The 26,729-nt window shown below is 37.1% G+C and overlaps 1 protein-coding gene and 1 pseudogene across 1 annotated transcript; both read right to left on the bottom strand.

The window, feature by feature from the left end:
• Nucleotides 1-534: 534 nt before the first annotated feature.
• PPP1R2 (protein phosphatase 1 regulatory inhibitor subunit 2) lies at nt 535-22,455 on the bottom strand. The gene is made up of 6 exons (XM_007110511.4): nt 22,020-22,455; nt 13,130-13,237; nt 11,316-11,393; nt 10,679-10,776; nt 5,248-5,415; nt 535-3,005 (listed from the first exon to the last, which is right to left on the bottom strand). Exons 1-6 carry the CDS (start codon nt 22,139-22,141, stop codon nt 2,959-2,961), a joined length of 621 nt encoding a protein of 206 aa, XP_007110573.1. The 5' UTR covers nt 22,142-22,455; the 3' UTR covers nt 535-2,958.
• LOC112065076 (uncharacterized) lies at nt 10,075-10,191 on the bottom strand (annotated as a pseudogene).
• Nucleotides 22,456-26,729: the final 4,274 nt, after the last annotated feature.

Here is a 26,729-nt window from a genome sequence, read left to right on the forward strand (position 1 = left end):
TTTAGACATCTCCAGCCACTGTATGATTTGTACTTTTGAGATTTTTCCTCAATGGTATATACACTTCAAAAAAAATTTCCAAATTTCTTCAGATTAAAGTAAAAAACAAAAACTCAAACTAAACACCTGAAAAATGTTACTCCTAAAGCACACGATGTGTATCAATAATCCAAATAAAGTTTACTTGTAAGGTACAACTGCAAAAATGAGGGAATTTCTACATCTAAAAAGGCATGGATAAAGAGTATGAAATTTAGTTACATCTGGATTTGAATCCTGTCAACTGGCATGTATGAGACATTGAGACTGAAGAATTTGGCCAAGAGCATTTTCCTCACTTACAAAGTGCTGATAAGATACCTGTTCTGCGTGGTTGTTTTGAGGATTATATATTGGACACCTAGCACAATGCCGGGCAACTAAACAAACTACTCTGCCACAGTGTAGTTCAAGACCCTCTCCTGGTATCCAGAACATTTAGCCAATGGAACACAATAGCTGGGTAACAAGAAAATAAAATCCACACACAATCAATTGTCATATTACTGTATTTTATTACAATATGTTCGGTGTACTAATTTAAGAGGAAAAAATGTAAATAAAACGGAAGTCTAGAGAAAAATGGCACTTTGCTTTAATCTTCAATTTAAAGTTATTTTTAACAATCCATTTATACCATTATATGTCTCAGATTTTAAAGAGCATCATTGCTGAATTTCAGACTGAAAAATAAACAGAAAAGATGACATCAAAGGAGTTAAGCAGAGAAGAGATATTGATTAAAAAATTGAAAGTAAAATCTACTTTGGCTAGAACTGAACACTGACAGATAACTTTCTCCAAAGGAAAATCTAACTTGAGTCATGAAGGTCCATTTTTTGTATAGTCCAATACTGTGTCAATTAGGAACTCATGACGATGAACAGTTTTACTCAGTCACATTTGACTACCTAAAATCCTACTGAGCATGCTACTTGCCATGTCTTATTCCTCTGACATAACTATCTACTTCCTGAAACCAGAAATGCGAGTTTGCCTGTGATTTAAGTTTCAAGAAATAGTTTGTAGAAAACACCAAAAGGATCAGTTGTTAAAGGTCTTACCTTTTCTTCACTGTATAGCAGCTATTTCTACAAATAAAGAGCATGTGGATACTTTCTAAGAACTCGAAATGAGAAAACCAAAAACAGAGGTCTGTGTGCATGAACATATGTACACACATATGTATAAGCTTAAATACCCCCAAACAGGTTTAAACAGGTAAGAATATCTCAACATTCTAAATTCAGAAAGTAGAGATAAACATTGTTTATAAATCAGTAGTATTACTAACTAATATGTTTTAGTTAGAACACTATACCTGCAGTTCAAAAGTACTGATTGGATTCCATTAAAAAAAAAAACACATTCAAATTAATAAAAACATTCTTCTAACAGCAAAGAATTCTCCCGCTTCTTATTTATTTTGACATATTGATATCTCGATAAACTTGTAAGTGGAAGAAAAGCTGTTCAATAAAAGCCAATTCATACATACAGTATACAGAAATTATTTTAAAAGTCTGTTCATATAATGGATTCCTTTGGTACTAACAAAAATTAAGATACAAATAATTGACTAGAGTGAAACCATCACTAAACTAAGATACACAGGAACTGCACTTCATTTCAGGGAAGAAGTCCAAATCTTACTGTGTTAGAAGAATAAAGTACATTTGTCATAGTATACATTATGATATTCCCTTAAAGCAGGAACTATTTAAAGTTTTTAAATTTTAAAAGTGTTCAGATTTACTTCTGTCTATACATTCAGGAACTATCATCATATCACTGGTTACACACAATTCTCTCATCATGCAAAAAAAAACCCCCAAAAACCTCAGTTAGTTGTTTTCTAAGGTCTATTTAAGTCAAACAATAAACTAATAATAGCACTTTAATTAGCAAGCTGTAAATCACAGAGGTGTAGAAATTCTGCAGTTGAATTTTATTTCCTGTCTATAGTACCACTGCTATTCAATCTATTTTCTCCATGTATTAGAAGAACTAATAGGCATTGATAGTCAAAATAAGATTTTCATTGTTGCAGCAAATGACAGAATATGTGAGAAAAGGAAAAGTTCCTAATGTCATGAACCATCTTTATGATCCTTTATAAAGGTAAAGGATTCTGTGCATATGCCTGGAAAGGAGTAAGAAACAAAAGTAGGAAGTTAAGACAAGTAGATAAAGGGAATGCTGAGACTATATTAGAATTATATTTATTTTAAAAACTGATCTGAAGTCTGCCCATCGAGTGTACAAAAAAAAGTCAGAGCAGACGTTAGTGCAAGTTTAACCTGATAATTTATTTGTGGAAAAAGCTAGTTTTGATGAGAAAAAGTTTAATCCTTTCCTTGTAAACATAAAAGAAACTCAACAGGAATTTTAAAGGTAGTATACCAGAAAATGCAACAGTAACTCTTATAATTCTTTTCAATTAAACAGACAAGTTGAAGATGCATGTTAAAATACTTTTCAGACTGAATATTTATCAGCCTGTATGATCTGTTGTTCCAATGGGATTTTGATTTTTAAAAAACCTAACTTTTTATAAGAGCTATCACATCTAGAAGTGAAGAAAATAAATTAGATCCCTTCTCCCTCCCCAAAAGATATTAACTTCTAAAGCATAAAAAGCTATATATCTTATACAAATTAACCAGTGTTCTTACAAAAGTAATGTAGTTTTGGACTGATGACATTATGCTGTATTTGTGGTAAAGTACTAGGCACAAGAATATATGTATCAATTAGGCATTTTCAGTCTATTTAGTCTCTAAAGTTATTTAATTCTTGGCAATATATAATAACTGGTATGCATTTTGGTACTTAAGTCATGAATTGTAGAGAACAAGAAGCAGTATGTTATAGTAACAGGGTTTGTATCTGACAATTACTGTGCTGAACGAATCCCTTCTATGAGCTCTGTGATTTGTTTTGCAGTTGGTCACATGCAGTAGATCCTGCAATGATAAAAGAAAAAACAGCAACATAATTTGTTTGTTGAGTATTGCCAAACTTGGAACTACCTGAGCTAAAGTTTCCTTCCACTGCTACGTATGATAAACAAATAGGAAGATCTAAAAAACAAGTAAGATATATTTCATGCAGACTGATCAGTATGATATGAAAGAATTTGTATACCCCATAAATAATATAAAGAGCAGAACAGGCATATCTATTTAAGTGACAGAACAAATAGGTTTCAGGTTGAACACTTTCGTGAATAAATCACAGGTGGATAGCTAAGAGTTTATTACAACTCAACTAACCAGAACTATAAAAGATTTGTATTTATGATATAAAAATTTCCTGAGAGTCTAAACATGCCACATTTCTTTTTATAAAAACAGTAATGAAACAGGTGGGGATGGGCAAGAGTATAGAAGAGGGGGAAAAGAAGGAAAATGATAAAAAAGTAATGGGTGCCATAGATCCTTGGAGATTTTAAAAGCTGGTAAAATTTTTTTAAGGGCCCAAGAACAGAAAATAAATAATGAACTTTCTTCTCTATGCCTTATTATGTAGTCTTTTCTATCTTTGTGGACGTTATTGAAGCAAAGCAGTATATACTCCTATGTAAGGAGTACTTAATCTCCACTGAAGAAAAATCGGCGTTAATACAAATTTTAATCATCTATTACACTTAAATGAAAAAAATGTACTTATGCGTTAAATCTGTGAAATACAATGTTTTAGAAGCAGAGACAGACAAAAGGTCAGATTTATTTTGCAAAAGCTGTGGCTTAAAAAACAAATCCCTTTAATATTTGGCATAGTGGTGCTGGTACAAATTTCCATTGGCAAATGAAGGGTATTCCCAATGCTTTGTTAGAGTCGCTACAAATGGATACTGAAAGTCTGAGAAGAAATTGATGAAAAGTTATAACCCAGAAACATCTGCATTGAATACATAAAAAGAAATCACCAAGATATAGGTAATAGGGAAACAAAGACCAACTAGGAGATAGGTCACCTAAAAATGGATGATAAATTTAAAGAGAGAGAAGAGAGAGACATACAACAATAATTACTCAAGATAAAGTTTGTTCAAGTTAAACAGACTATGGTGAACAAAATGGAAAGAAAATGCTGTATGAAACAAACTGAAACGCAAAAGCATAACATGGAATAACAAAAAAATATTGTCATCCTGCTATTATAATGAGCACAGTCATCAGGTTCTACCATAGAATCACTTATATTTCATATCTGCTCACCAAAACAATAATATAATAATTATTAACTTTCCTAAGACTTAATCGTCCAAGGAACAACATATAAAAGTAAGTTACATCTCCACTCAAAAGCACCAGTTTGCAGCACAAAGAGTAGATAGATGGGCACAAAATCTGCATTAATGGTATAGAAGATTCACCTTTGTTGAATGCCAGAATAACAGTTTATTAAAAATAAATAAATAAAATCAATTTCCTATGACTGATCGAGAGTTGGTAGGCTGCAGTGGCTGGTTGTCTGAGACTTAAAAACAAAACAAACAAAAATCAGCCAAATAATTTGTTGAGCCAACAGTCAAAAGAATCAACACTGGAAAGACATGACATACTTTATGACTGAAGGGACGTTAAAACAAATCTTCCATGTTAAAAACATGTTTCTTTGGGCTTCCCTGGTGGCGCAGCGGTTGCGCGTCCGCCTGCCGATGCAGGGGAACCGGGTTCGCGCCCCGGTCTGGGAGGATCCCACATGCCGCGGAGCGGCTGGGCCCGTGAGCCATGGCCGCTGAGCCTGCGCGTCCGGAGCCTGTCCTCCGCAACGGGAGAGGCCACAGCAGAGGGAGGCCCGCATACCACAAAAAAAAAACAAAAAAAAAAAAAAAAAAAACAAAAAACATGTTTCTTTAAAAAGTTTAAACCTTAATTGATATTGTTATGACAGACAAAATATGATCTGAACCATTAAAAACAAAGTATAGCTTAATATGAAGACAAACATCATTGCTTAAAGCCAAGTAGACCAAACAACATAGACATATAACATAACATATGGTCTTAAATCAACTCTGAGCATAAAAACATTATTTTGAAACCGACCAACAGGGGTTGAAATTTTCTAAACTTTTGGCATAAAAAGTCAATTTTAGCAAAATTTTCTGAGGTTCTTCAAAGTTGCGAGCAAAATAAAGTACATTATTTAGGTACAAGGGATCACAAGTGTCTCAGTGATATTTTCAAAACACCTAACCTTGATTTGATTCTTCTGTATTCATGCTTTCTCCAGCTGCAGTCTCTGACATTTCTTCATCCTCCTCATCATCATGTAGGTCTTTTGAAATTAATTGTCTAGCTAATTTAATATTCAGTCCTTCATTGTAGTGAAGCTTCCTTTTCATTTCAAACTGTCGCTTTTTTTCTACAAGATACAAAAAAATAGGCGTAGGAAGTCTTTAGCTCAAAGATTGGCAAACTACAGCCTGTGTCTATTTGGTAAGTAAAGTGTTAGTGGAACACAGTCACACTCATTTGCTTTTGTAATGCTTAAGACTGCTTTTGTACTCAATGGCAGAGTTGAGTAGTTGCAATAGAGACCATATGGCCCTCAAAACCTAAAATATTTACTGTCTGGCCGTTTATAGAAAAAGTTTACCAACCTTTGCCTTAGATGCTTCAAGTACATCTTAATGGGAGAGTAAGAGCGATTAGTAGTTATATTTGTGAAGGAAATTTAAAGATATAGGAAAATTCTCCAGATAGAGTTGAATGGGAAAAAAAGAAAACTATAATACCATATACATACTATGTACAAAGCCTGCGTGCATGCACATGTGCACACACACACAAAATAAGACTCGGCAATTAACAGCCGTTAATTCTGGGTCAAGGAACTATGGGGTAATTTTAATGTTTTCAAGTTTTCTATTTTTATAATTCAGAAAAAATTCCTTTAAAAAATTCTTATTATCCATTAAGAAATTGCCATGATTTTAAACATTGCTGGCTCGAGAGAGGGAGGGAGAGAGGGAAGAAGGGACGGGGGGAGGAAAAAAAAAAACCAAACATTGCTGGCCTAAAAACATAACCTCATTCCCAGAGTAATTTTAAGAAAAATGTGTTATTAGGAACAGTAAAGTGATTCTAGACTATTCTTTATGTATAGTCTTCACCACAGAAACATAAAAATAGCTGTAAATCAACACAACTGACCATATTTTATCAAAAGATAGCACTTTAAAGATCAACTGTTTAAGAAATATTATAAGATTTTAGAATTTCTTAGACCAGTAAATTGAAAAACAAAAAAGGAGTCGACATAAAATTGCCAACTGTTTATTTTGTCAAGAGCATTAAAACTCATTCACCATAGGTTTATTATGGTATTCATAAAAATATTTTAATGCCAAAAAGGCATAAGAGAAATCTCTCAGAATAAGGCTATTCAAAGTACTTTCTCTATGTCCCCTAATTCCCTCTATCGAACCCGCATTCCCTGCAGTGGAAGCGTGGAGTCTTAACCACTGGACCGCCAGGGAAGTCCCTCCCTTTAAGTTTTTATCATCTATACTTATTTATGTTCTAAACACTGGCATTTACAGCTGTCACTACTGATCAATCACTTTTCAGCCTCTATTTGGGTTGGGAGAAGGAAAGTTCTGAGATCAACATCCATATCATCATCCCATAAACATTTGTCGCAAACTACCAAGAAGATCTTGCCAGCCATCTTTCTTCTTCTCTAAGCTACTTTTGTGATTTGTTTTACTCTTTGAGAGTACCATATTGTAGAAGAAAGTAAAATTTTAAAAAAATCAATAAAAGACCAAATCCTCATAACTAAATTTTTAGTGATGACTTTCAGATGATGTAAAAGCCAAGATTAAAAAACAACAAAAAATGATTCTAATTGCCTCCAATACCAGATACATTTACTAAAAAGGTAAGACTTTTTCTCAGTACAAAGTAACACATGTTCTTTTTAATGCAACTTAAAAAAACTTTTACAAAGTTTAAAAAAAGCTAGAAACTTTAAAAAAAATCACTGAATCTCCTCACTCAGAAATTATCATTAATATTTTATGACTTGACTTCTAAGAATGTATTTTTTATAGAAATGAATCATACCTTGTTGTATGTATATGCTGTTTTCTCACTTACTGTATAGTTAGAATGACCATGTCCCAGGAAGTCTCAGTTTATGCCTATTGTCTGATGGAGCTGTATTAGTGACCCTTTCACTCTTAAAATAATCCAGAGTTTAGACAATAAAGTATATGAAGATAGAGTAAAATTCTGCCATGTACATAGCAGATTTACCTAATTTTTAAAAGGTTATAAAGTAGTGAGTTATAATTTAATCCCCTATCTTGGTCAAAGCTTTCTGATTTCCCCCTTTGTATTTTCATTGTTTTTTATGATGTAATATACAGTTGACCCTTGAACAACGTGGGGGTTAGGAGTGCCTACTCTCCTCCCAGTTGAAATCCACATATAACTTTACAGTTCGCCCTTCATATTCACAGTTCTGCATCTGTGGATTCAACCAACTGCACATTGTGTAGTACTGTAGTAGGTATTTAGTATAAGTGGACCTGCACAGTTCAAACCCATGTTGTTAAAGGTTCAACTGCACATACATTTTTGTGCATCTGTTCTATTATTTTCTCAACATTAGTTAGTGTTTTTTTAAACTGTGCCTTATAATCCTTTAGTAAGTCATAACCAGCATTTTAAAGAAATGAAACAAAACAGAATAAACTAGATAGAACATATCACATATAGTAAAGGTTAAGTAATGTTTTGTGAAATTTTAATTTTTATAATTTTATGTTTACATGTATACTGAGTGGCACTTGGTAAAAAATGTTTGAGAAACATTGAAATAAAGCCTGGGTAACTGAATTGCTAGGGCAAAGGGTGTCATTTTCTTTTAAAGCTTTTGGCTCATATGTTGCCATACCGCCGTCCAGAAAAGCCAAACCATTTTTCACACCCACCAACTGTATATGAATAACTTATTTCTCCACATTCACACCAAAAGGGAAATTGTCATTCTTTTTAATTTTTGTTGATCTGAAAGGAAAGAAAGGCACCACAACGCTGTTTCAATTTGTAGTTTCTTATTCCTAAGAGTTCATCTTACAGTATTTTTCTTTTGTCAATTATACTAATAGTCTAAGAAAATGACTTCTTTTTAATTCTAAGAGATATTAAACTTGGTTTTGCTTGTTATATATTTTAGTTTTGCAATACTCAAAATTTATTATATAATTTATGTATTCATTTTGTAGAAAGCTAACATAAGTGGTCTCAACCTTCTTTGAATATAATTTTACTTATAATTTTTGTATGGCAGAGCAACATAATGCCAAAGAGTACAAAAATTTTCAGATTTCAGGCCCAGCTCTAATAATAATCAACTATTCATGTGAACTTGACAAGTAAATTATCCTTTTTATACTTTCTTTTGCTATTTTTCAAAATAATATAATGGAGAATATACCAATTATTTTGTTATTAAAAGTTAGTATTTACTGAGTACTTACAATATGCCAGAATCAGTGCTAAGTGTCTTAAATTCTTTATCTCATTTAATACTCAAAAATGACTCTAAATATTTTTATAGCCCCCCATTTAGAAATGAGGAAACTGAGGGTCAGAGAAATTAGGCAAATTAGGTAAGTGACATACCTAGAGTACAAACTTAGATCTATCTGACTCCATAGCCAATATTTTAATTGTTATGCTACTAGTTACAAGATAAAATTTTCTAAGAATTTCTTTAATAAACAAGGATGTTCAGACATGTAATTTATTTAAAAGCAATAAACACCTGTATCACTAACTACTACTGGGAACTTGAACTTGTGAAACTGTAACTAGTAAAATGGTTCCCCCTGCTGGCTAACTCCAGGAACTACAATTTGAGGGAAAATCCCTTAATGAAACTGACAATAGGTTAATAAAAAATTCCCTGTTCTCAATAGATCACGTTTTCAGAGAATAAGGAATCAACAAACTCTACGAACAATTTCTATCTGAAACCCCTTTCAAGGGCCTTTGGGGTATATTTTGGGAAAATAAATCAGGAAGTCACTCAGGATAGAAGATAATATAATACAATTTGAGATTATGCTATTTATAAAATTTCTTTCTCGTACAGTACTTAGGCTCAGACTATCATAGTTTTGTTCAATACACTACATTCTAAAGATGATAGGAGGGAATAGCAAATTGTACCTTTACAGCTACACATGACAAAGATCCTGACAGTTAACTAGCAAATATTCAGAATCTTAGTTCTAAAGTTTCTAAACTTTACAGTACAGGTAGTTTCTGCATTTCAAGCCTTCAAGTAAACAAAATACTCGATCTCTTTTTTCCTTTTTGTGAGGGTGTGTGTTTTTCTTGCATCTTTTTTCCTATACATAGGCTTGGTTTTCCCTTTTAAAAATAACTGAAGGGACTTCCCTGGTAGTGCAGTGGTTAAGAATCCGCCTGCCAATGCAGGGGACACAGGTTCAATCCCTGGTCTGGGAAGATCCCACATGCCGTGGAGCAACTAAGCCCGTGCGCCGCAACTACTGGGCCTGCGCTCTCGGGGGTTAAGAATCCGCCTGCCAATGCAGGGGACACAGGTTCAATCCCTGGTCTGGGAAGATCCCACATGCCGTGGAGCAACTAAGCCCGTGCGCCGCAACTACTGAGCCTGCGCTCTCGAGCCCGTGAGCCACAACTACTGAGCCCGTGAGCCACAACTGCTGAAGCCCGCATGCCTAGAGCCCGTGCTCCACAACAAGAGAAGCCACCACAATGAGAAGCCTGCGTATCACAACAAAGAGTAGCCCCCACTCGCTGCAACTAGAGTAAGCCCGCACGCAGCAATGAAGACCCAACGCAGTCAAATAAATAAATTAAATTAAAAATAAATAAATTATTTAAAAATAATTGAAAATAAAACTATATAAGCAATTTTCAATTCTTGAGATTATACATTCACATCCTTCAAATTATAAAAAGCAACAAAGTGAAATATCTTCCATCTTTCCTTACCTCCACAGATAAAAACTATTACTCGTAAAAACAGGAACAATGAATAGGTAGCAATGCCTTAACTGTGTATGTACTGTGTGGGCTAAAAGAGCCTCTTTCATCCTTGTTGAGAGGGCTATCTTTATCTCCTTTCCTGTGACACTTCTGTTCTTTTTGTTCAATGGGACCTAACAAAAATCTTTATTCCAAGTCTGACCATCTTGATTCACTTGGTAAGCTTCACCACTGCCTTAATACAGAAAAAGCACAAGCAATTAAGAAATTAGCTCTTACTGCTATCCACTTTAAGATCATCCAAACACTCAATGACCCTAAAAGCATTAATTTAATAAATATTTACTGAGCATCTACCTGGTATAGATGCTTGGTACAAAGAAAGGAACAAAGAGTACAAAGTAAGGAACACGTGTTAATTCCTTTAAAGACAGTAATATTTTCTTGAAATGGGGGGTGGGAGTGGAGCTGTTATACAATAAACCCACACAAGTAGAATCTGAATTCTAAAAATGTTGCTCCCTCATCTCCCACCATCCACGTCCTGAAAAGGAAAATCATTTGACAGTCTTCTATATAATGGATTTATCTCAGCAAAAATTATTAGCAATGCTAAAAGCAGTAAAAGAAACTACCTCGTTCTTCAGGTGAGAGGTCACTATCCTCGTCTTCACTGCTTTCTTGTTCACGAACTTGACACTTTGGCTCCAAGCTTTCAGCAGCAGCAGTTAATCTATACAACAATCATTTACAAAGAAATCAATACTGTGATAGTCTTATATTAGTTGAGTGTCTTACTCAACTTTTGAGTCTCATAAAAACATCTAAAGATCATTAATATGCTAGCTATAACCTGATGAACATAAAAAGCAAGAGAGTGGGACTGTATATAGAAACCAATAAACAAGAAGAGTGGAAGTTGACCAACCCACAAACAGCAAAGGAATAGAGCTTTTTTTCAGGAATTCAACTTATTTTGCCTTTCTCACTTCTATCTTTAAAACCCAGGTGGCAGGATATTATAAAGCAAAAACAGAAAAACCTCCACTCAGGGAACTGACACAGGGAATCTGTGTACCAGCTTCTGGTTCTCATCTACATACCTTGATTTTAACCTAGAAATAAGACTATGTAAGTTGCTATGAAAAATCCAGATAAACTTATTTTAGCACATGCTTTTTATTTACACTTGTACAAGTAAAGTAAAATGCCTTTAACTCCACAGAATTAAAAACAGCATGACAAAAATGCTTTATAGTCATCAATACTTACTTCCTAGTTAAGATATCTGGGGTCAGGGCTTCAGTGGTTTCTGAATCACTCAGTGCATCTTCATCATCACCTACCATACTAGGATGATAAGCACATTATAAATTAATACCTGAACTATACTTTTTCAAGCAGGAAAACAAGGTAGAGAAACATAATTCTACTGACTAAAAGTATCAATGTATTTATGGCTCTGTTGTCGTCTTTGAAGTTTAATTTTACATGGTTTCTATTTGGTGCAAATATTTAAAAGTATAGCACCAATCAAGAAAAGCCTTCAAATAATTTTTAAAAAAGAAAAAACATGCAAAAAAAACTCCACTGCAACCATGAAAATAAATACTGAAAACGCGAATCATCTGGAGGGGAAAAAAAAAAACTTCAGTTAGTCCATCCAGTGGCAGGGAAAAAATAATGCAAAAGAACCCTATCCAGCTTTAGAAAATATGTTTGTATATCAACCTGAAGATAAGACACAAATGATCTATGCAGACCCAGGTTAGGTAAAATAACAAAATTAGATCCTAAGACCTAATTCAGGAAGTTTAAAAGCTATTTAGCTTTCCCAATCTACTCTCTAATGAAAAATTTGCTCCTCACAAAATTGCGAAAAACGGTTATCTTTATTATTTAAATATAAACAGTTTTAAAATAATGGCTACAGCTATTTATTTTTGAATCATGTTTGATCTTAATTTTTTTAGGATAGATATCTCCAACTAACACAGATAAGGGATGTCTACTACCTTTATTGAGATTATTGAAAAGGAAAAAAAGCATTGACTTTGGCTTCTGGTACAATAAAAGTTTTAGGTTATGTTTTAAAGTATATACCTGTAATTAGGAGAAAAATAAGGATCACTTTCATAAATGATATGTCTACTTTTTCCCTCAAGCTTTATTAGTACTGAGTTTCAGTATCTGTACCTCCTATTTCATTATTTTTCTCCTCTTGTCACAATCATGTTAATTCTTGTTTTTACTGTTTTTGCTATTATCAAGTTATCTCAACTTATCTTCCAAAGTTTCATCCATTGATTTAAAACAGAATTTCTTTAACTCTATTTTAATAGTAACTTCTGGATTTATGTCATTTTACTTCAGTGACAAATACAAAATATTTCAGTCCTGAAAATCTTTATTTTTTTCAATACAATCTAGGCATGATCTGAATTAGGTATTTCTAACTTATTTAGAATCTCATCATGTTTATTGGTGCCTTATTTTTGTCTTCATACGAACTATAGCCATACACTATCATTTTACAACTAATTAAAAAAATGATAATGAGTCATTTGAGTCTGGAAGACTCAAAACTAACAATTACAATGCAATTATATGAACTACAATACCATGTAAGTTCAAAAATAAGGACATGAAATAGTAGTAATGTCCACTTGTCTTTGCATGGGTTAAAAAAGAGTTACTATCTGTGAAGTTATCTCTTCCTGCAAAGAGACTGAATAAGCCCCTGATATCTACTTAGGAAGCAAACAAGCCCAGCTCTCATCTTCCTTTACAAATAGATGACTTTAAGGAAGGCAAAAGCCACTTTGTATATATCATTAGCAGCTAGGGACCACTGAGGTGCAACGAATAAACATTTACTACTATAATTATAATGTAAAAAATGGATTCCATAAAGTTCCATATTACTTTTACTATTACACAAAAATATGCAATTGGGTTATTAATTAGTGTTCCAGTAACAAATATAAAAAAACAGACAAAGATTCAAATCATCTGTTATCCAGAAGCTCACGTCAAATGCAAAATGGAAACAAGTCAAAAAAGGAATGCTGTGTACAAAACATTACCTATGGTAAGGAGTGCTAGGTTCATCTATTTTCATTAAACCATAGTCTTTGTCTGCTGGATGATATGTCGCCAGGATGTTCATTTCATCCCACTTCTGGGACTTTTTACTAAAATAATAAGAAAAAAAATTTTCCTCAATGTAGTAAAAGATACAAAATGTACACATCTAAAATTCACAAACATCCAAATCCCACACTGCAATTTCTATTTGACTGCTAACTTCTATTTTTACATCTACTTTCTTGGAACAGAAACTGACTTGGGTAAAAGCCATAAGTAACTACAATAAAGTGTCAGTAAATATTTTACAGAATACTCAGTGCCCACATATTAAAAACACATTACAGCTGTCCCTCGGTATCCTCAGGGGATTGGTTCCAGGACTGACACAGATAACCAAAATCAAAGGATGCTCAAATCTCTTCTATAACATGGCATAATATTTGTATATAATCTCTGCACATCCTCCCGTATACTTTAGATCATTACTAGATTACTTATAATGCCTAATACAATGTAAATGCTATGCAAATAGTTGTAAATACAATATAATACAATGCAAATAGTTGCTGGCACATGGCAAATTCAAGTTTGGTTTTTGAAACTTTCTGGAAATTTTTTTTCCAGAATATGTTTGATCCATGATTGGCTGAATCTGAGGATGCAGAACCTGTGGATACGAAGGGGTAATCAGATTCTTCACCAGGCATTCAAAAAACTATTACATTATGACATGTTTAATCTTCGTCTGGCCTATAGAATAACAGCAAAAGCTGGAATTTACACATTGCCTGATCTCAGTAGTTAAGGATTTTGGATCTACGATGTATTTTTAATAGTTTGATAAAATAGTTTGATAAAAATAGTTTGTAAAAAACACAACAGGAATATTTTCCTTGGCCTAATTGAATAATATTCAATTGCAGACTAAGTACTATTAACTACAACTTCCTTTTAAGCCTACTTACGCTTAGTTTTATCAAGAGGCAAAGGTTGGCCTAGATATACTCCACAGGTGACTGACACTACAACTCCCATTCCCCACCACCACCAAACAGAAGTTTCTTCACCATGAAAACAATCAAAATCTTAAGTTTATAAGAAGCTAAAAATTAATGGATCATTTATTTTTAAAGCACAGAAGTAACATTTCTTCTTTAAAGAACTGCTTTTTTATTCATTCAGCAAGGTATTCACCTGAATTTTCAACTAATCAAACTTAAATGTTGCTAGTGTATGTCTGTATATAACACTTGACTGAACTAGACTGTGTATATAGATGTTGCTTTACAATAGTATTGATTTCTTTAGATGCCTAGTTTCTGACCTTCAGAGTAATAGCTGGTCTTGTGGTGAAAAAAAAAAAACAGTAACATACAACTGGGAGATAGATGTTTAAGGTTCAAGTTCCACTTACCCTTCATTAGTCCTGTTACTATAGGCAAGTCCAACAAACATTCTCTCTTGGGCTGTATTTACTCTACATGGAATTTATAAAAAATGGAATTTTTAGGATTTTTAAATCTAAAGTTTTGTTAAAAGTCCTGAAACCATATCTCACTTATTAGCACTGTGAGAATGGCTTGCGATAAGGCATTCTGAAAAAATGTTTAAATTGCTTATGTATGAATGCCTTCTCCCACTGTCCCACAAGATTCAAAATTTAAATGATTTTGAAATATTTATGATCTGCTACAGAATGAGTTTTTCTAAAAAGCAGTCAGTTTTCTATTTGACCAAATCTACAGTTTCAGATTTTTATTTTGCTAAATAGATCTATTATCTACAAATTTCTGTAAATTTAGAAAGCAAATGATTGAGGTCTTCTCTTGGTCATATTCTACATAAGGAAACTCACAGTGAAAAGAGATACACTTTAAAGATTTTAGACAGCAGAAATGATCAAGAAGCTTCTGATTAGAAGGATAATTAAAGACATACACAAATTTTAAGAGAATTAGATTAATTTTGTGAAGAAAGCAATTCAATTAATAGACAAAGGGAGACCCACTATATGGTAACTCAATGTTCCCTCCTGATAAGACAAGGCCTCTGAAATGATAAGCCAGAGTTAAGTCCGAGTCAGAAACACAAAAGCACAGGTAAAAGTTTCATAAAACCTGTATTAACACAGCCCAATTAAGATTCCCTATTAAAGATATTGTAAAAGATAACTAGTACATATCTATTTATATAAAGTTCAGGAGCACGCAAAAACTAAAGTGTATAGGGATGTATACTTAGGGAATTACCATAAAAGTCAGGATAGTGATTATATTACAGGGGAGGAGGAGACTGTGATTGGAAAGGACAGGAGACATTTCTTTTCTTTCTCTTTCTGTTTTTTTTTTAATATTTATTTATTTATTATTTATTTTGGCTGCACCGGATCTTAGTTGCGTCATGCATGAGGGATCTAGTTCCCAACCAGGGACCCAACCGGCCGGGCCAGCTGCATTGGGAGCGTGGAGTCCCACCCACTGGGCCACCAGGGAAGTCCCAGACAGGAGACATTTCTGAGGTGATGGAAACATTCTTCTTGACCAGTATGGCGGTTATAGGGGTGTTTGCTTTATAATTATTCCTTAAGCTTTAAAATTACATCTAATACACTTTTCTGTATGTGTATTAAATTACAATAAAATATTTTAAAAAATAAACACATACAAAATGACTTTGTTAGGTGTGTCCTAATCTCAAAGTAAAACAAGCTACTTCCTAAGTGATGCTAACAATATTGAATTAAAATGACAATTTATCATCATTAGAAGAATGCAGATGGCCCTTTGAAGTTAGAGGTACCCCCAAACACCCTGCAAATCTGTTCTGTGAGATAATGATAGAAGAAAAAGAACTGAATTGTAGGATATAAGAAGAAATGATGTTTTCTTGAAATTAAGGATAAAATTTAAGAACCACAATCCTAGTACCTTAACCCACTAACAATTTTGATTTCTGTGTATTCTTTCCACTCTAACATATACAAAAAAATACCCAAGCTATTAGTATATATAAAAATATAGATGAAACAGTATATATAAAAATAGCTTCTATTTCAGTATATGTATTTTATCATAAGCTGCTTGTATTTTCTAGTCTTTACCTTTTTAATATTACATGCATAATATTCAATAACAAAATATTTACCTAATATTAGATATTTAGATTAAATCCAGTATCTTCCTACTTAAAGTAAAGCAGAAATGAACATTTGTGCATATTGTATTCAATGACTTTTCAGGATAATTTGCTAGGACAAGCATATCTGAGTTAAATTTATCAAGAGCTTTGTAGTTCACTCCATGTTGCCATATAGCTTTTTTTTTTTTTAAAGAGAGGACTATTTGTAATGTCCCCAAATAACTGCCAAAACTTTGCCAGGATTGGATATCTGTGTGTGTTTTTGCCACCTGAGAGGTATAAATTGATATTTAAACGCTGTTTTATGTTTCTCTGCTCATTACCTAATAAATAATATGAAAAAATGCTTATTTTACTTTCCTTGGGTGAATTGTTTACATCCTTTGCCTATTTACTGGAAACATTCCCATTAATTTGAGTGAGTTCTTTATATCTACATAAATGTAAAGAACTCATTCAAATTTATGAGAAGGTTTAAACCACATTATATATAACTCAAAGATATATATAAGGTTTAAGCCGTATTATACAGAACCACATTACATATAACCTAAATTTTTCCCATTCGCTTGCCATTTAGTTTACTATCTACTATAAACAGTATTAAAGTTTTATATATCCAAAGCTTCACTCCACATCTTCACCACAATACTAAGAGAAAAAGAACCTTAAATTGTCAAGATCCAGAGAAGATAATTACCTTGCAAAACCATGAACTTTCAGTAAGGGCATAAAACAACAGACTCCAAAGAATGCTGGAAATTCTTAGGAGGAAAGTAATGAAGTTGAAGAAACTGTCTGCAGAGGACACTGGATATGGAAATTAGCATCTCTTAAATTTTGGTAGAATTAACATCAGTTGAGTAACAAAACCCAAGGAGTGAACTTGGTTTACTCCCAGTACTACCACAAACTGTTAGTGTGACCTTTGGGTCATCATCTCCACTTACAAAAAATAAGCGCAGTACCACTTACACTGAAGATCTGCTGTGAGGGTGAAAGCACCTGCTAGTTTCAGCTCCCTCCTCCCTCTTGGGTGATTGGTTTTCCGGCAGCCTAAATCTGCACCAGAAAAAGTCACCAATTCTCACTTTCACTTTGATAGCTCATATGATGCCATCTCAAAGACCTACTCATACTTCTTGCTGCTTGTGACCTTCTTGTTTTTACAGTTTTAGCCGAGTTTGGAGTGGGAAGCAGGATTTTGCTTCAATGTGTTAAACTTTAACCCCACATTTCAAGAAATGGTTCTTTCTTAAATGAAGATTCAACTTCTGTAGGTTGACAAAGTACAAGCCTTTGAAGCTTGAACAATTAAACTAAGACTTAACAATAAAAGCAATTAGTAAATAAAAGGTCACTTTTGGAAAACTTTACTCAGTGGGCCTTTGACCATATTCCATATCCCTTTACAGGCAGAAAAACACAAAGCTGAAGCATGCTTATGTAAAATTATATTAAAGGAAATTAATTTAAGCACTATTTTTCCAAGCAGAATTTGCCTACATTACCTAAGACTACTACAGAATTTGAATTGAACACAGTGAATCCAAAGCATACTGTGTACAACAACCCCAAAAGTGGGGAAAATTAGATTTCTGTATTTCTAATTGAATAAGACCAACATTTGAAGGTGAGGTACTGGGTTAAACACTTTACATTTAGTAACTCATTTAATAATTAAACTAGGCAGGGATATAATGAATAACGCACTGTAAGTCACAGAGCTAATAAGTAGCAAAGAGGATCTGAACCCAGGCAATCTGGCCCCATATGAATCACTAACCTTTAATACTTCGAATAAGATAGGCTTTAGTAACACAATATTATATTTTCAACAATTCCAAATGAACATTTTTCTCACTTTAATATTTCTGAAAACAGAATATATCTTAAAATGGATGGCATCTTATAATTGGCAGTATTTTTTTCTTTCTTGGTGCTACCTAAAATCATGGTACATCTTAGAATCAATGGTGTCTTGTTTTTGATGAAACCCACGAACTTACTCACTAGATCTGTTATGTCTGACCTTCACAGGCTGTTCACTATATTCAAAGTATCCAGAAAGAATGGGAATTCCACAATCATAGTGATGACAGTGGTGTTCTAATTAGTTGAGCAGGGTGCTGCAATATACTGACATTATCTAAGCCTAATTATGTGGATTTACAGACTCTATCCAGTTTTAATTGAACTAACCCTCAAAAAGTGGTACCTGACAAATGGTACCTAAAGAAACCACTCACTGAAGATAACAGTACCAATGCAAAGTATAGAGAATAAGAAGATAACACCATCCGGACATTAAAAAAAAAAAAAAGGTTGGACAAGAACTGTATAAAAAAAATCCTAAAGACTACTTGAAATATGGCAGTATATAAACCTCACTTTAAGTATATATTGAATCTTGAGGTATTATCTAATGGTAGTAGTATATGTATATAAATCATAAACAAACATATTTGAAACATTTCAAGTTTTTCCTACTAAAATGATGCATAATCAAAAAGTTTAGAGACCACTGGAATAGCACAACTCATGACTTAAAAAAAAAAATCCCTTAGTAACATCTCTTTATGTTAAATAAAATGTTCTGTTAAATTATACCCTCTCACAACTGATGGTGTTGGGGTGGGGAGTGGTTTGTGCAGAAAAGGGAAACTACCACTGTACTTCACATGATAATGGCACCAATAAAAGGTATGGTTATTCGTGGATTCTGTATTTGCAAATCTGACTACTTGCCAAAATTTATCTGTAACTCCAAAATCAATACTTGAGGAGATTTCTCTGTCTCTCTCAGACACGCATAGAGCACGGAAAAATTTGAGTTGTCCAATGCACATGTTCCCAGCTGAGATTAAACCTTCTTGCTTCAGCTCTCTTACTGTAAATGTGTCCTTTTTATCTATTTAGTACCATGTTTTTTGCTTTTTTGGTGAATTAGCTGTTCAAAATGGCTCCCAAAGATCGTGCTTAAGTGCTGTCCAGTGCTCCTAAGCCCAAGAAGATTGTTATGTGTCTTATGGAGAAAGTATGTGTTAGATAAACTTCATTCAGGCATGAGTTATAGTGCTATTGGCCATGTGTTCAATGTTGATGAATCAACAATATGTATAAAATTAGGTGTCTTTAAACAGAAACAGAAATTTTAAAAGGTTATGGACTGATTGGTTGATGAAAATGTTGTGACCAGAGGCTTACAGGAACCTAAGTCTGTATTCCCCCAGGAGTAGCAGTTCAGTATTAACTAACTCAGTGTTTGTGGTGACTTTATAGAATGTCACTACTGAGAACAGTGAGAAGTGACTTAAATCCCCGGTCATTTTCACATTAATATGAGATTATTTTGCCTAATACTCTGGTTCCAACATTTGAAGTTAGACCATTACACTATACTTTTTAGTTTCTGAATTTTAAGTGCATTGTACTTGAAAGAGCTATTTATTTCGGTCCTTTATACACGAAAGGGAAAATACTGGTTGTACTTAAACATTACAAAAAGTTTGTTTCAAATGTGTTCACCTATACTTTCATTGTTTCTGTTCAAAGAGGCTCTCATAAAGTCACTAATATTGTTTGCATGAGCTGTGCCATAAATAATAATGTGTACTGTATTACCAATAGAATTAGTTTATTTGCTTTCCAGTCAAATAACACTTATCATGAAAAAACCCATCCCCTTTTACTACTTAGAGCCAAAGATCATAAACCTCAGTGAATTAGGGCTTGGTAAACTGCCTTTGAAGACAGGACTATAACCTCCTAATTTACACAAGTCAAAGTCAATTGCCTTGCAAAAGGCCCCCTTGAAGTCAATCTGCCCTGTTAGCAGCTCCTAGAGAAGGAGCAGCCCTATGTAGGTGAGACAGTCTAGTATGGCGGCTTTCCAGGCAGAAGGACCTAGAGGTAAACCACAGTCAATTATATAAAGAGGCCAACACAGAGTGGGGCCACCAGAAATTACAACAGACCAAAGCTGAGAATAACAGAAGCAGCAGCGAAAGACAGAAGAAAGTAATAAGCTACTTGGTAGCCAAACAAAAAGAAGCTCACACTGGAGAATAGGTAAATAACTTAAATGCCAGTGTGAACCACATTCTGGCTGCTGAACACCCTGAAATCATATAAGAGCCTTCCACAGTTTGTTTTGTTATTAAGACTATCTTGGTCTTCCTGTTATAGCTATGCTCTGGTAAGACTGTTTTCTTAATCCCATTACAACAACCCCCCCTTCCCATATGAAGCGGCTTACCCCAAACAGAGGTTAGAAATATAGGTTAGAAAATTGCATGTTGGAGAACGTAAGTGAGTCAAGCATCCAAAAGAGAGTGTGAGTAGGAGAGGTGCTGGACAAATTAAGGTTCTTTACAACCCCCAAAGGACATGATTCTGAGCTGTGATCCTTCTTAACGTTTTCCTCAAGGTAACACAAATCCCCATAAATTTACCATCACCAAACTGTAGTTCCTTTTATAGCCCTAAAATGATCCTTTTGAACAGGTGTGCCCTAGTTCCAATATTCAAAGTTTTCGGGAACATCCTCATTTTAGCTTTATGACTTCACAGATTTCAACAACTTTTCTTAGGCCTTATTTCCAGAATGTAGAGTCCTTATGTGTTTAGTATCTTAGAACACCCAAGCCTCTGAGGACTTCTAACCCAGTGTTATATTTTACACTATATATACGGTTTTGCACCTTTTTTTCCCTCCCCCCATTGAGGACTGCACCTTGGATATCTTTCTCTGCGCATTAACATCTATTTCATTCTTTTTAAAGGCTGGTCTGTTTTCCCATTATACTAATGTACCATAATTAATATTTCACCAGTCCTTCTTAATGGACCTTGGGTTGTTCCCAATTATTTACTATCACACACAATGCTATGGGTCAACATCTTCTCACATATGTATTTGTGAGTATGCAAAAGCAACTAAATTATCACGGGATCATTTTAAGTTGGTACTTTCTGAACTGTTCTGAGCTTACATATGTCTTTCAAGAGGAACAAAGACTAGAAAGCGCTCAAACTCTCGTTGCAGATGCAAAAATAATTAGCAATAAATAGCTTTCCATTAAATATAGATCAGACTGGGAAATTTTCGGTTTCTTTTAATGCAGAGATAATGACAAACCAGGACCCAAGAGAGTGAATGTGGCATTATTCTTGTGATAATGTTCACCTAAAAAGGAACGACTATGGCAGAAGCGTAATTAGAAAAATGGAGAAATTATCTCTTTTTCGGAGGAGTCTCTTATTAGCTTGAGACTAGATCTTAAAGGGCTCCCAAGCCAAGAAAATACACTTTAATCACTGAATTTCAGACACTCGGATACAAGGTGAAGAAATAATAAATGCTAAACAGGTGAAGCTTTAACTTCAATTTGATTCTTTAATATTCCCAATTTCCAGAAGCTCAAAGATCATGGTGTATGTTTTTAAATTACTATATATGCGTATATACTTTAAAAAAACCCCACACAACAAACGTCATAGCTCCTGTCTTCTTTATAATCACTCCACCCCTCAGCCTGGCCGGCGGAGGGAGACCCGAGCGGCACAAGGGCCGCATCTACGCAGCCGCCCCGCCCGCCCGCCCGCCGCGCTCGGGCTCGGGGTCCGGGGTCGGGCTGGGGGTCGGCAACAGTGCCGGGGGGCGGGGAGGGCGAGGCCGCCCAGGCGGGGAAGAAGGGGCTGGCCAGGCCGACCCGGGCGACGATGGCCATCCCTCGCGGCTCTTACCTCAGCTCTTCCTCGACACTCCTGCCGGGCTGTTCGGCCGATGCCACCACAGAAGAAGTCGTAGAGCTCTTGTTCTTCAGGATCCCCTTGATGGGCCGGTGCGAGGCCGTCGAGGCCGCCATTGCCCGCCGCTCCGGCGGTCGGCTCAGCGTCGCTGCTTGGCGCCGGGTACAGGAAGGAAAGGGCTGGGCGCGAGCAGAGACTCGCCAGTCAGCCGCCAAGCCCGCCTGGGGCTGTAGCGACCGCACCTGCTGTCGCGGAAACAGCCACCAGAGTCGTTGTCACGACACAACGACTTGGACGCTCTGGCGTCCAGCCGACGCCGCGTGGCTAGCGGTCCTTAGCGCGCCGAGCGGCCCTTACAGCACCCTAGGCCACCCGCACTTTACCCGCGACCCGCGGAGACTAGCCGGCCTAACGCCGGAGCGACGCCGACACCAAACCCAAGCGGACCCGCCCTCTCGCGATATCTGGGGAGGGGGCGGGGCGAGGAGGTGGGCGTGGTTCTCGCCCCGCCCCTTCCCGGCCCTCTCGGTGAGCTCTCCCTTGCAGTGGCTGGGGCTCTGGGTGAGGAAACCAGAGAGGCTTCCGGCTGGACTCTGTCCCGAGCTGTACGTCTCTCCAAGCACCCTCGCTCCCACCACTTCATCAGGTTCATATTGTTATTTCTGTATTTTATAGATCTGAAAATTGAAGCTCGAAGGTGACATCATTCCCCAAAGATATTAACTGACTTTCAGAGAAATGAAGTATGTCTCCTCTTTCCTTCCATTTAACCAGCATAAAAAGCTTAACTCTCCATTATAAAATCATGAAATATCAGCATTGGAATGGTCCTTAGAGACCTATTGTGAAATCATAGAATATTGACTTTTATGAAATCATAGAACATCAGCATTAAAATAGTCTAACTTATTTTTACCATTGGAAAAGCTGAAGGAGAGGAGAAGTGACGGGACCACCACTGTCACACGGCCCATCCGTAGTGTGTGGTCATAGAAGTTCAGACTTCTGCTTCTAGTCTGATGTTTCCCCATTTTACCACATTCTGCCTCTGTGTTGGTAATCTCATGGAAGGTATCACTGGCAGAAGTTCCTAGAATTGTAGTTTATAATCTTTCTCCCCCCAGATCTTGGGAACTCACTTAGTGTAACCAGATGTCCAACACTGGGTGAAACAGGCCAAAAGCCTAGGGGACTGTCTAAGTCTTTGTAAAATGAGTCCCAAAAGAGAAAAAAAAACAAAACCCTCCGGCACACACACTCTGCACGTTATCTCTGCCTGGGTGCGAATGAAAGATAGCCGGGAGCACCTTGATGAGAGAGAAGAGACCTTGAGGCTCTAAGGTGCCAGGATACATGTGTTTCCCAGTGGTGGGTGCTGTGACTGTTGTGAGGAGAAGTGGGTTCTAGGGAAGGGCAGGAGTTTGAAGCCCTGGGAACACTCTGGGAGCTAGGCTGTATCTAAAGTCAAGCTCAGGTCAACAGAGGGGGTGGCGTCCACTCCAGCCACCCAACCTCTCTCCATGCAGCGCCACCACTGGAGTTGTACAGGTGGGAAAAGTGGAAGGCTCAGGAATTAAGCAAGTTGCCTCCTGTTATGGGTTGAATTATGTCCCCCTAAGTTATATTGAAGTCCTAACTTCCAATACCTTAGAATGTAAACTTATTTGGAAATAGAATCATTGCAGATCTAATTTGTCAAATTAATATGAGGTTGTACTGGAGTAGGGTGGGCCCCTAATCCAATATAACTGGTGTCCTTATAGCAGAAGGCCATGTGAAGACAGAGGACTGGAGTGACGCGTCTACAAGCCAAGGACCGCCTGGGGCTACCCAAAGCTGGCAGAAGCATGGAGAAGACTCTCCTTTCGATCTCTCAGAAGGGACCAACCCTGCTGACATTTTGATTTTGGACTTTTAGTCTCCAGACTGTGAGATATTAAATTTCTGTTGTTTAAAACCACCCAGTTTGTGGTACTTTGTTATGGCAGCTGTATATACCCCTCCCCTCCCACTCCTACCCTTAGTCCACAACTCCCTCATCACCAAGCTCTTTCCCATCACCCTTTCCTTGATCAGGCCTCCTCATTATCTTCATGACAGGTCAGAGCAGAGCAGACTAGTTCATCCAGAATTGCCACTGCCAGCGGACGAGACCCCTGTGGATTCATGGACTACTAGGTCTGGAAGGGACCTTGTCAATCCCACCAGGTAGCTATCCAGCCTCTTGTCCAACAATTCCAGTGGCCGGGAGCTCGCCACCCCTCAACACCGCTCATTTTATCTTTGGACAGCTCTGAGTCAGAAAGTTCTTCCTTAAGTTGATCTGACTCCCGGTTCCCAGCAACATCCTGGCCACTGGTGTAAGGGATGAGAGGAGAGAAGGTGGAGGTACTTTATCATACCCCAATGGCAGTGATCTCACTCAAGTCTCCTAGTCCTGGGCCCCAAATCTCATCTCCCTTTTTTAAAAAAAATTTTTTAAATTATTTATTTATTTATTTTTGGCTGTGTTGGGTCTTCATTGCTGCGCACGGGCTTTCTCTAGTTGCGGCTAGCAGGGGCTAGTCTTCGTTGCCGTGTGCGGGCTTCTCACTGCCGTGGCTTCTCTTGTTGCGGACCTTGGGCTCTAGGCACACAGGCTTCAGTAGCTGTGGCTCGCGGGCTCTAGAGCGCAGGCTCAGTAGCTGTGGCGCACCGGCTTAGTTGCTCCGCGGCATGTGGGATCTTCCTGGACCAGGGCTTGAACCTGTGTCCCCTGCCTTGGCAGGTGGATTCTTTTTTTAAAAAATAAATTTATTTTATTTTACTTTTATTTGTGGCTGCGTTGGGTCTTCGTTGCTGCACGTGGGCTTTTCTCTGGTTGCGGCGAGTGGGGGTTACTCTTTGTCGTGGTGCGCAGGCTTCTCATTGCAGTGGCTTCTCTTGTTGCAGAGCATGGGCTGTAGGTGCATGGGCTTCAGTAGTTGTGGCTCATGGGCTCTAGAGCGCAGGCTCAGTAGTTGTGGTGCCCGGGCTTAGTTGCTCCGCGGCATGTGAGATCTTCCCAGACCAGGGGTCGAAGCTGTGTCCCCTGTATTAGCAGGCGGATCCTTAACCACTGCGCCACCAGGGAAGCCCCCAGGTGGATTCTTAAGCATTGCACCACCAGGAAAGTCCTCTCATCTCCCTTAATACAGGCTCTGTACCTTGAAGAACAACAATCAGTTCATTGCCTTAGAACTCTGCTCCTCAGGAACGACTGTAGTGTTCCTGAAAACTATTCTGCTTTTATTGCCTGGCCCCCAGGCTGTAACTGAGTTCCTGGCATGGAACAGGGCCTCAGTAAGGGAAGGATTGCTGAATGGAGACAATGGAGGGGGCAGTGAGCAGGAAGGGCAGGAGGGCAACAACTTTGCTTGTCAGAGCTGCATATGTTCTCCAGGGATGTCCCCAGGCAGAGGCGTCCACAGCCCCCCTTGGCACCTCCCTGTCCTGGCCCCACCTCTGTTCCTAGCCACAGGTCTTCCACTGCCCAGTGGATCTGACGTCACACCCTGAAGGCCCTGACCAGCCCCGGGGAAGAGAGAGGGTTCTCAGTGAGGGGAAGCTGGATGGCCACCTCCCTTTCTGAGTTCTTTGCATCCAAGTTTTCAACACCTGCACTGCCTCTTCTGCCCTGTCAGCAGGAGCCCAACTCAGCGGTGATAATCCTGTTCTCAAGGGAATACACGAAGCTTCCCTTCATGATGTAAATTACTGAGCAGATTTGCTTGGTTCCTCCTTGGGCCCAGCAGTCATCTCCCTGGACCTAACCATGACTGGGCTGTAAATTAAGCACTGTCTTGCTATGAGACACTAATGAAAAGGGCTAGCACAGTATGACATAATGTGTTTTATTACAGTTAATAAAATAAAAAGCATTGGAACAGGGAGTGGTAAAGAATTTTCTGGAGAATCTTGAAAAAAAAATTTCCCTCATCAAAAGTCAAACTGTTGCCTCTTGTATTATTTTTTCCACTCCAAGTACCACTAAAAGTGAATGTAGATGAAGAGGACTTTCTTAGTGTCTAAAAATATTAATGAAACATTAGTTTGACTGCAAGATTTCGAGTGCCAGTACAGCTTTTCTTTATATTTTAGAGTAATTGAACCACTTTACTCCTTAGTGTGGCCCAAAGAAATTTCCATATGCTTCTAAACAGAGCTCTCCTTCTATGCGTCTACTGAGATACTCTCTTGTAGGAAGTCATCTGGACCAAACAGCCCAAGCACTGAATTTGGCTGTATTCGTGTTACATTTCCTGTGTGTTGAGGGTTTGGCTGCCAAGAGATGGACTGTGGATGGAATCTTCCATTCTTGTTTCAGTTTCTGGAGGTAGCTATTGAGATCAAGGCAAATCATGTATTCAAAAATATATACATGTTAGGGACTTCCCTGGTGGTGCAGTGGTTAAGAATCCACCTGCCAATGCAGGGGACATGGGTTTGATCTCTGGTCCGGGAAGATCCCACATGCCGCGGAGCAACTAAGCCCATGTGCCACAACTACTGAGCCTGTACTCTAGAGCCCGTGAGCCACAATTACTGAGCCCGTGTGCCACAACTACTGAAGCCCACATGCCTAGAGCCTGTGCTCGGCAAGAAGAGAAGCCACCACAGTGAGAAGCCCGCGCACTGCAACAAAGAGTAGCCCCTGCTTGCCGCAACTAGAGAATGCCCGTGTGC

This window comes from Physeter macrocephalus, chromosome 1 (assembly GCF_002837175.3).
Source record: "Physeter macrocephalus isolate SW-GA chromosome 1, ASM283717v5, whole genome shotgun sequence".
In the NCBI taxonomy this organism is placed as follows: domain Eukaryota; kingdom Metazoa; phylum Chordata; class Mammalia; order Artiodactyla; family Physeteridae; genus Physeter; species Physeter macrocephalus.